At 36.9% G+C, this 12,141-nt stretch overlaps 1 protein-coding gene across 1 annotated transcript in view; it reads left to right on the top strand.

The window, feature by feature from the left end:
- LOC150089540 (abnormal spindle-like microcephaly-associated protein homolog) overlaps positions 1-12,141 on the top strand; it is a 309,620-nt gene that overhangs the window by 20,543 nt on the left and 276,936 nt on the right. The window contains exon 3 of the mRNA XM_090390020.1: positions 4,691-4,758. Coding sequence (XP_090246146.1) covers positions 4,691-4,758 — 68 coding nt within the window. The remainder of the gene's footprint in view (positions 1-4,690; positions 4,759-12,141) is intronic.

Raw genomic sequence — 12,141 nt, 5'->3', positions numbered from 1 at the left:
AGTTAGGTCTATGGCATTAAATTGGAAATCGTTTCATTTGTCATAACTTGGTGTATATCATATTATTATTTATGCATATGTCTATATCTAGGTAGGTTGCTGATTTGGAACCATGTGTATTATAGTGCATTCCAACCTTAATTCGGGTGGTTAATGATTAGTGATTAATGGCTTCTGTTAGGAAATCAGGGTTGTTAAAAACAACCAAATCGTCTATATATCTGTATAGTAGGATGTCTTGCTTAAAGTTCTGTTCGAAATGGTGGAGATATAGGTTAGCGACTAGACTAGAGCTACAAGCTCCCATCGCAATGCCTATGTGTTGTCTATATGTGTTACTGCCATTGAAGATAGTTATTGAATATGCAGAGGTTGACAAGGTCATCCCAGTAGTGTTGTTGACATGGTAATATGTGTTTGTATGTATTGTAATGTTCTGTGAACACCGTTTTTAGACTGTTATGTGGGATGTTGGTAAAAAGATTGTTAAAGTCATATGTATTGATATGTTCTATGGTATTGTTGTCTGTATTGGTATTTAAATAGTTTAATGTTGGTATATTATTGAGTATAATTTTTGTGTTATCTATATTGTCGGATATAATTTTAAGTAGGTAAACTAGTTTGTAATGTGGAATCTTGGCATAGCTATCTCTATGGGTGTTTTGTGGAATTTGGGAATGCAGTAAATGTATGGATATTTAGTGTTTGGGTTGGTTAAGCTTAATTTTTTATGCAAGGCTAGCATTTTCTTGGTAATGGTGTTGCGGTTGTCGGTAATTGGTTTGTATGTGGGACTGTTGTTAAGTTCATTTAATAATATTGTAGTATAAAACTTTTTACACATTAGGTTGTAATTGTTGGTGGCTTTGTCTATGGTTGTAATAATAAATCTATTTTGTATCTTTTTTAAATTGTGTTTAATTTTGCTTAGGTTGTAAACTTTGTAATTTGACACAACTAGCATATAACAAATTACAACAGGTAATTTGTTGTATGCTAGCATGATCAGTTTTCTGATTGCCTGGTATGTCAGCGTAAGCCAATTATGGAATGCTTCTAAAGGTTTTGTTATGTTTGTAAGACAGTTTTAAGCAGAATTGCATTAAGTCTGTGTGCAGTTGTTTATTAATCTTATAGGTATTGATGTTAGTATTGGGTCTGAATTTAAAGCCAAATGAAAGTATTTCACGTATATCAGGATATTCTATGATATTCATATCGCCAGTGATGATATGCTTATGGTACCTGTCCACGTATCTATGATATTGAGGTAGATGACAGAAACATTCGGCCTCAATATCACTAGTATATATATATTTACACACACACACACACACACACACACACACAGAGAGACAGAGACGGGGAGAGAGAGAGAGAGAGAGAGAGAGAGAGAGAGAGAGAGAGAGAGAGAGAATCGGATTTAACAGGCAGAAAATTGAGTAGGGGTGCTGCAAAATAAAATAAATTACTTAGGGGTGCCGTTTTTAGAAAAAAAAAGGTTGAAAACCCCTGGGTTATAGGTATCCCCCCCCCCCTTTTTGGCAGATGCAATAAAAGTTTGCTTCCTTGCATCATTTAGCCATTATAATGTTAATACTGAACATGAATGTTTATCAATGTATGATCAGTTTTCTATATTTAAAACTACAATTTTATATCCCTATTCTCTCACTCTCTCCAAATTAATTATCTCTGATTATGAGATAATTGGAAGTATTGTGAAACAACAGCAGCATTGTTTTTATTGTGTAGTACAGTAGTATCTAAGGCCACATTGTACTTCTGATTATGAAGTTTATACTGAATTCTGCAGAATTGGAAATTAAATCAACATTAAAAGCAAAATGTTTCAGTGCAAAATACCATTAAAGGTTTTCAAAAAATTGTAGCCTAAAAGAATATCAACTTTTCTAATTTGGCTTCATCACAAGAAAGTCAAAATTATTCTGCAGTAAAATCCCCTTACAATGAACTTCTCTGTATGTGCATGAATCAGAGTCCTGAGCTGGATATCATCATTCTTCTCTCTCTCTCTCTCTCTCCCTCTCTCGGTAATTCAGAATTTTTTTTTTTTTTTTGCCTGTTGCAGCACATGGCTAGTAATAATAAAATTAAAAAAATAAGAATCATTTTGTTACTGAAATTTCATTATAATCAATATAGCTTAAAATCATTTCAAAATATTTTTTTCTTCAGATAAATTTCTAATATATAGAAGTAGCAATTTTCACTTTATTTAACTTAAATATTCACATAAAAAAATAATATAACTAACATCAAAAAATATGCACTACAAAAGTAAAAAAAATTCTACCCCTTGAGCCTTGCACAATCTTTCCAGGGCCGAATTGATCGACAAGGCTCTCATCATATACTCCCTCCTATCGTGTCTGAGCAGAATTGCAGACACTTTCAATTCAACTCTAATTCACGGCTTTTTTTCAACAGTGACCTGTACTTGTTAAGTAATTCCACCGGTCTCCTTAGTGCCAATGTGTACAACAATATCAGCTTTTGTGCCCTTAAAAGATGATATCCACTCTACAACATCATCAACCTTTGCCCTGGTCCTGTTCCACCTATCCTTTTTACATCCTGACAATAGTCACCAACAACTAGTTCCTATGGGACCAGCACATTCTACCTTGGGGGTTGCTGCTGTGTTGCATGATGATCAAGTGCAAGCTCTGGCGTTGATGTGGACAGCTGAGAGCTTGATGGGCCCCTCAATTTAGATCCTTCGAGGGCATCCACCCTATCCTTCAAGCTCTCATATAAGCCCATAACAATGCTTAATTGTCGCCTGATTTCCTTACATCGTGCACACACAAAGACATTCCCCTTGGCAATATGTCCTGTACCTGATTGCTCCACAAGCATCAAGCAAGCAGTGAATTTTAAAAGGCTGTGATTCAGAGGGCATCTGCCCCTCCCTCTCAGTTCTCCCTTGAGCCACAGCACTCCCATTAGTTTCAGCCTTTTGCTTTGCTGCTCTGGTCTGAGTCATGATTTCGATTCAATTTCAATAAAATTTCAATATAAAATTATAACCCTAAACTTGTATCCCAAAGCAGTTGTAACACTATATATATATATATATATTTTTTTTTTTTTCCAGTATCGAGTATTATCTCCAAGTTCAGTTTAACTTCCGTTTAAAGTTATGTATTAATGAATAATATTATGTTTGTAAAATCGAAGTCGTTATATGTATTTAGTTAAAAAGTACAATTTAATTGGCAATGAAGTTTAACAGGATTAATAAATTTAAATGATTAATTGATAAAATTGATAATATTATATACTATACTAAGCTAATGCTATCTTGTTCGGGATATAACGTATTGTGTAACAATACGTTATATCCCGAAGTTACGAACAGTAAATCTACAGACACTTAACTTCCAAAATCTCGCTGTCTCAATTCAGAATAAACCAAGGATCTTGACTAGGTCTATAAGCTACTTATACAAAATAATTTAATATAACAATTAGTCAATAAAGCAGCTAAATATAGCTAAAAACTTTGTGTTCGCCGGAGCTGCAAAACTTGTAAAACACGTGGATTGGATACCCTTACCGATGCTAAGTAATAACCTACAAAATCTCTAAGTTAAAATTTAAACTAAGTATCGTAACTAGGAATATAAAGCTACTCTAGAAAATAAGTTAATATGCCAATTTAAGTTAATAAAACAAAAAAAACCCTTCTCTATTTTCCAGAGCCGTAAAAACTTCGCCAGCACAAGGCTACTTTTGTTGCCTTGTCATCAGTGCATTTCGACAGGTGTGTTTTTTACATAGAAAAGTGAAAGTGTGCACAGCGGTTGGCAAGCAAAGTGAGCAGGGGGCAAAGCCCCCTAGTTGTCTTTTAAAATATGCATTTATATAATTAGGAAAACATCAACATGAATATTTAGTTTTAAATCAGAGATGGAAGTTGTGATGTAGCCCTTATCTGATGTGTAGTTTCATCTGATTGAGTTATTGGATAAGTTGTTATAAAATTAGTTTTGTCCAGATCAGTATGGCAGGTAACATTTTAGGATACAGTTTCATCCAGTCTTTGTCAAGTATATTCCCCCCAATAGTGGGGGAATGGGGAAATTAATTACTGATGTAAATTAGATAAGTTATAGAATTTTGTTACTGATGTAACAAAAATTTAAAATTATCTAAATAAATCATTTCACTTCACTCTCCCCTCCCACTCACAATTTGTGGATATAAACAATGAAGGATGGGTTCATTTGCCGTTTTGGTTACTGCAGATTGCTGCAAGTTAATACAATGAACCTGTGCAGGACTGTGATGTGGGATGCATTTGTAATTCTTACTGCTGTCTTGATGGGTATTTATTTTAACTGAGTTGATTTGCTATGCCGTGAAAACATTGCTTTCATATGGGTTAACCTGATGTGCAAGCCACTCATAGCACATATATTCCAAGCTTAGAGATAAGGAAGGACAACTGACAGGGTTGGGTAGATATTTTTCCACATATACTGAAAATAATGATAGTTAACATCAGGGAACATTGATACTTTTGCATTTTATCCAATCATGTTTGTGAAATAAATGTGGAAACTATATTTGAGTTTTATCCACCTATAAAATTATAACTATAGTACTGGTTTATTTTGAGTCTTCTTGAAAGATGTTAATATGCATTTTTGTCTTGTAGGAATTAAGCAGAAAATACTGGATCTTCTTCTTTGTTATAACTCGCTGTGGTTAAGGATAGGGTTGGAAGTAAGTTTTTTAGTTTTATTTACTTTTTTTTTTATCCTCCTTGATTATCCACTCTGGACTACTTACACTTTGACTAATTTGTTTTTATTTTTTAATATTTGTCATGTTATTTACTATTTATAGTTATTAATTTTTTATTCTAACTCTCATTAACGTCTCAGCATGGTCAACATTATCACTTTACTGTTTGGTTAGCTGTATTACCAAATTCATGTGATATTGCTATATGTGGTTTCTTGTAATACCTAACATGTGAACTCCTCTACCCCTGTGAAGAAGATAGGCCTGAACATATATAGTGACTTTGTCATTATTTCTGGTTAATAGCAAATTTGTGTTTATACATTTATCTGGGGGGAGGGAATCACGAATGCTGCTGAAAATGTGTCTCCATCCTCAAATAGGCTTATATGTACATGCTGACACATTTACTGAAACCTGCTGAAACATATTTTGGTTAATAGCATTAACAGACTCAGTAATGTTGTTGTGTAATCCCGAAACTTAGGAATTGTCATAAAGACTCCAAGTATTACCGCAGGAAGAGGGTGCATCTAGCAATCACAACAGTCAGTGGCTCTTAGAATTTAGTCAATCTGTGAAAACAGATTCTACTGTCAAAGTAGTCTTTGGTACATTCTTCATCTGTTTGTGCTGATGGCACTGCTGTGCTCAAAAGACTGTCTAAATGAAGAAGATAGGCCTGAACGTGTATATATATATAATAGTATTAAGAAAATAAGCAAGAGTAGAGGGTGGAGAGTAATTGTAGCGAAAAGGAAGATAACATTAATTATGGATCAGGGGCACTGCATAAGTAGATGTACCTTAATGCCATATAGCCATTATATATATATATTTTTTTTTATGGTATGAAGATTTTTTTTTTTTTTTAATCCTATTGAATCTACGATATGCACGAGAAGTGAATTCGATGAAATGGATAAGAAATGTAGCGATATATATATATATATATATATATATATATATATATATATATATATATATATATATATATAGTAGTAGGATGAATTGACCAAGTAAGATATGAAAAAGAGACAGATAGTTGGCAAAAAAATTAAAATAAGATATGAAAAAGCGACCAAAATAAGACTACACTGCAGTGTTTTTCACAATTTCAGTGTCTTCGTCAGAGGTCATCCACCAAAATTATGAGAAAAATGGCAATGTTCTTGCTTCTATTTCCAACATGCTCTGTATTCTATGGTACATGTGTGCTGTAGACAGGTGTTAAGCCCAAAATTTGAAAATTTGCAGCTAGAATAAGGTCTAATTAATTGTGCCAATAAATATAATTATTATTAGTAGGGCATACAGAGCATGCCGTTTCCTCCTTTGATTTTGGCAGCTGGCCCCGGATGAAGGTGCTGAAGTCACAGGATGAACAGCATTAAGTAATTTTTATTACTTTTTATCTTACCTTCCCTTCTTTGTTCACCGTGATGGCGATTTCTGTTCTGTTAGCCCTTTGTTCTCCATAATGTTAGCTTTGTTCTCCATAAAATTAATAAGTTCTTTGTTAGATTATTTCTTCTCTTCTTCCTCTATTAACTCCTCCAAGTCTTTGGCATCAACCTCCAACTGAAGTAGCTCTGCAACCTTTACAATCTTATCTGTAACCTCTTCATATGATTCGTCTTTTTCAAAGCCTTTTACATGCCGTGGGCATATTTTCTTCCGTGTGCCATTTAAACAACTTTTAGTAATTTCCTCCCACGCCTTATTAATGTTTAAGATTGCTTGGTAAATATTGTAAGATTTCCAAAAGTCTCTAACGTACAATTTTTCTCATCGTCTACTGCAGCAATGCCTGAACAAATGTGCATAAATAATATGCTTTTCAATTCTAAATTACAGCCCTATCCATAGGTTGGATGAGTGAAGTCGTGTTTGGCGGTAGAAATAAGACTCGCGTTCTGCTGGTACCTGTTCATCTAGATGCATAGGATGTCCAGGAGCATTATCTAATAGAAGCAAAATCTTGAAAGGAATGTCTATTTACAATACTTTTCAACCTTGGGAATGAGCAGCATTTAAACCAATCCTTTGATTGGTTTATATGCTGTTCGAGAAAGAGATATTGTTATCCATGCTCTCTAGTTCGATCGGAAATGCATTGGTAGGGGTGGCATTTATTGATTCCCTTAAATGCACGAGGATTTCCCAGAATGGTACATAAGCAGTGCAAGCCTTACAAGCCTGAAATTTCTGTTCAGTACAAGCCTTAGAACCCTGGGGTGAGTTCTGAGGCTCGTACTGAAGAGAAATTTGGACAACAGGTACAAAAAAGAATGCGCTCGAAACATTTATTTGAAAAAAAAAATAGTTACAAAATTTGTCACTATATGGCGCTGTGACAATACAAATCACCTGAACATCGCTACAATTGTTCAATATGTAATTTGGTTAACAACAGTTTCCATTCAAATAACAGCATTTTCTACAGCAGAACGTATCATGTCAACTGGAATAGCCAGCACATGACTTCTAATGCTGTCCTTCAGATCTGCCAGTTTTACATCCTTCCTGATAAACCTGGTTCTTCAAAAAACCCCACAACCAGAAATTGCCTGGGGTAAGGTCCGGTGATCCGGGTGGTCAAGATGTCTGGAAACAATGGCTGATGACCCATTCGTCTTGCATGAATATGGTATCCTGAAGGCACCCACATTGCAGCTCTGGTATTGTGAAATTTTCGAACATTTCATAATATCGCTGTCCAGTGACGGAACAGGTGCGGGGTCCAGTAGGTGTTACCTGTTCAAAAAAAATATGGCCCAATCATGAATGTGGCCGTAAATCCACACCACACTGTCACTTTTTTGGAGAACGCAACGGGACCTCTTGGATAACTTGAGGGTTTTCTGTTGCCCAAATGCGACAATTAGTAGTAGTAGTGGTAGTAGTAGTGGCATGTGATGCAAGAAAGCAAGTGTATGAGCTTATGCAGCATCAGCCAAAAAAAAAAAAAAAAATCACACCATTCCCTCCAAATGCCTGTCCAGTTCCTCCTTAAATTTATTTAACCTGTCAACTTCCACAACGACAGATGGAAGTTTGTTCCAGCAATTAACCACCCGCTGGCTAAAGGCAAATTTCCGCACATCTATTCTACATCTGTCTTTTCTTAATTTGAAGTTATGCCCCCTTAGGTTCGTAATCTGAACAAGTGGAAGGATCCCATCAGAATTCAGTGCGCTCAACCCATTCAAGGCCTCATACACCTCAATCAGATCACCGTGCAGGTGCCTAGTCTTCAGCCACTGCAATTTGCAGAACTTAAGCCTCTCTTGGTAAGAGGATCCCTTCATTCCCCTCGCCAATCTTGTTGCCCTTCTCTGTACATGCTCAAGTAAATCTACATCCTTTCTTAAAAAAAAAAAAAAAACAGTGTTATTGGGTTTACATTACAATATTTTCACTATACCTCCATTTATTCCTACAGGATGCAAAATACATTTCCATGATTTAAGTTTACACCGGTTGGCAAAATCTTATGTAAAGTCGAATTTCCATAAGTCTGGGAGTTCCTGTATAGCTTTTAACATTTTCATTAAGGCAGAACCAACTTTTCATCTTCCTCGTTTATTCATTCAACTGCTGTTTTCTGGAACAACCTTCTTTCACACGTATTTCCTGAAAATTATAGTCTACAGAAGTTCAAGTCTTATGTCAACAAATATCTTCTTTCATCTTCTCAACCTCCAACCCAAGCACGGTACTAAGTACTATAGTACCGTGCTTGGGTTGGAGTGCCAGTACTTCTCGTGTTTGGGGTTTTCATTAAAAAAAAAAAAAAAAAATTTAACTGTTCGACAAGGAATAAAAAAAAAAAAAACAGATTCTGATATTTTCTTTCTTTCTTCTTTTTTTATTTTTTTTTATTTCTTTCTTTTGCTTTTCATAACAAGTACTGAAAAGAAACTTATTCCTATTTCATATAAAATTAAAAATACATGCTTGTTGATTTCTTTGAGAGAAATCTGAAATTCGTTTTCTATAATTATAAAAATAAATGAGGGATTGCAGGTGGCTTATGGATGATAACCTCTGGTTGAAATTTCAGCCCCATGTACCACTTAGAAATTAGTTTTGCAGTGGCACAAGAGGATATACAACACAGAGAAACAAAATATTAGCATTAGCATTAGTAGAGGCATTTGATGCAAGAAAGCAAGCTTATGCAGCATCAGCCAAAAAAAAAAAAAAAAAAACCACTTCCACTTCACCCCTCTGTTCGTTCAAAATACCTGTCCAGCTGAGCCTTAAACTTATTTAGGCTATCAACCTCCACCACAAGGGATGGAAGTCTGTTCCACCAACCAACCACCCGCTGGCTAAAGACAAATTTCCGCACGTCTATCCTACATCTGTCTTTCCTCAATTTGAATTTATGCCCTCTCAGGTGATTATTCTGAGCTAGAGGAAGAATCCCATCAGCATTGAGCATGCTTAAACCATTCAAGGCTTTATACACCTCTATCAGATCACCTCGCTGGTGCCTAGTCTCCAGACAATGTAATTTGCAAAACTTAAGCCTTTCTTCGTAAGAGCACCCCTTTGTTCCATTCACTAATCTTGTTGCCCTTCTCTGTACTCGTTCCAGCAGCTCTACATCCTTCTTGAAATGAGGCCTCCAGACCTGTATACAGTACTCTAGGTGTGGCCTGACCATCGCCTTATACAATGGAATAATCACCTCCTTATCCCTGCTGGAAAAATTCCTGTATATCATTGACAATACTCCTTGAGCTACTCTTGCAGCCCGTCTGCACTGCTCAGAGAACTTCATATCTGCCTGCACAACCACCCCCAAGTCCCTTTCATTCTCTACCACTGTCAGTGTTGTACCACACAGTTGATACGTTGCTCTGGGGTTGCTGTTTCCCATGTGTAGTACTTTACATTTGTCAATGTTAAACTTCATTTGCCACCTCTCAGCCCATCTGCTCAACCTTTCCAGATCCTGTTGCAGCAGCATAGTGTCAGTAGTGTCCTTGACAACCCTGCCAACCTTTGTATCGTCTGCAAACTTGGACATTAATCCCGATATACCATCATCAATATCATTTATAAATACAGAAAACAATAATGGACCCAACACTGAGCCCTGAGGGACTCCACTAATAACATCAGTCCACGATGAGCAGTGTCCATTGATTACCACTTTGTCTTCTCCCCCTCAACCACCCCTTTATCCATAGCAGCAATTTGCCTCCAATGTCACACTGCTCCAATTTGTGTAGCAGTCTTCCATGTGCAACAGTATCAAAAGCCTTTCTAAGATCCAAGTATATAATATCAAAGTTATTCCCTGCATCCAGTTCTTTTGTGACTGCATCATAGTATCCAATCAAGTTGGTCAGGCAAGACTTCCCCTTAACAAAACCATGCTGTGTCTGAGCTATAACTGAAGTCTTGTCTAAATGATCCTGCAGTGCGTCTTTAACCAGTGCCTCCATTAATTTTCCTGGAACAGAAGTTAAGCTCACAGGTCTATAATTACTTGTGTCAGCCTTTGATCCTCCTTTGTGAATTGGGGTCACATTTGCACATTTCCAGTCTATGGGTACCTCCCCTGAGTCCAAGGAAGCTCTCATAATTATGGCTAAGGGTTTGCTTACTTCCTTTGCTGCCTCCTTTAATATAACTGGATAGATCCCATCCACTCCGGGTGCCTTTCTTGTGTTTATCTTCAACAGTTTCTCCTCCACTTTACTCCCAGTTATTTCAAGATTCTGTAACTTACTGCTAGAGTTGAATACACCTCTGGCATTCCCCTCGCTGAATAACTCCTCATGTGTGAATGTCGATGCAAAATATTCATTTAGTTTGTTAGCCACCTGAGCAGGATCATCAACACTTGACCCATCAATATCAAGTGGACCAATCTGATTCATCCCTTTCCTTCTAGAGTTTACATAAGTAAAGAACTCTTTGCTGTTTTTCTTTGCATCCCTTGCCAAGGATTTCTCGTAATCTGCCTTCGACTGCCTAACCTCCTTTGTAACTTGGTTGCATATCAACTTGTATCTATCATAGGCTTCTGTGTCATGTGTTAATTTGTAAGTATCCCATGCATTTTTCTTCTCTGCCATATGCCTCATTAGTTCATCTGACATCCATTTTGGCCTAAACCTTGAACAATATTTCTTAGTTGGTATGTAAAGCCTAGTAGCTTCCAAGATAAGTTCTTTGAATGCTTCCCATTTTGAATTTGCTGTTGGTAACATCATCAGTTGGTCCCACTGTATAGAATTTAAATACTGTCTCAGTCCATCGTAGTCGCCTTTACGGAAGCAATAACCCTTCCCTTTACCCCTAATGGTAGTTACCTCTTTGAGTAAATCCCACTTCAGCACACTGTGATCACTGCCACCTAGTGGTTCATTTATCTGCAGATTCTTAATGCATGAAGAATCGCTGCTGATAATCAAATCAAGCGTATTACTCCCTCTAGTTGTCTCCCGAACATGCTGATGTAGAAAACAATCATCCAATAAATCCACAAAAGCCCTGCTAGTGTGTGAGTATCCAGCCCCCAAATTCCAGTCAATATCTGGGAAATTAAAATCTCCCATTATAAGACACTCTGATTTACTGGCCCACTCTATTTCCCTGTACAATTCCTTATTATACTCATCAGAGTCATTAGGCCTATAGCACACTCCTACTCTCAATTTTGATCTCCCAATGTTTATGTCACACCAAACTGACTCCACACTGCACTGTCCAGCGATATCGACTGGCTTCACTTCCTTGGTTTTTATGTGTTTCTTAACTAATAGCATAACACCTCCCCCCTTCCTATCCTGTCTATCCTTTCTGTAGACGTTGTACTCCCCAAATTGCAGTTCCGCATCCCTTATATCTGTGTGACACCACGTCTCTGATATCCCAACAATATCTGCCTTCGATGTTTTGAGCAATACCTCAAATTCATCAAATTTATTTACTAAACTCCTAGCATTGGTGTACACGCAAGTATACCTGCACCTGTTTCTATTCTTAGCTACCCTAACACAACCCATGTGTTTACTTGTACCACAATGGCTCCCAGCAGTCTCTGAAATACCATGCATCTTGTTTTTCAGGCTTCTGCTCATTCTAATAGAAGCAGTGCAAGAATCTCTTTCACCTCTGCCAGTGGCTACTGTCAATCTATTGGTCTTTGTCTCCCCCCAAGCTAGCAGTTTTCCGACCCACCTAACACTGCCTCGATAGCATCAGCAAATATTCTTGCACCCTTTCTATTTAAGTGTATCCCATCCCTGTAGAAGCAATCTCTCCTGTTAACAAGTACAGTCCAGGCTGAAAAAAATTCTACCCCTTGAGCCTTGCACAATCTTTCCAGGGCCGAAT

Source organism: Mastigoproctus giganteus, chromosome 2 (assembly GCF_048544385.1).
Source record: "Mastigoproctus giganteus isolate SK-2022 chromosome 2, ASM4854438v1, whole genome shotgun sequence".
Taxonomy (NCBI): domain Eukaryota; kingdom Metazoa; phylum Arthropoda; class Arachnida; order Uropygi; family Thelyphonidae; genus Mastigoproctus; species Mastigoproctus giganteus.
This window is presented reverse-complemented; position numbering and strand designations above follow the sequence as displayed.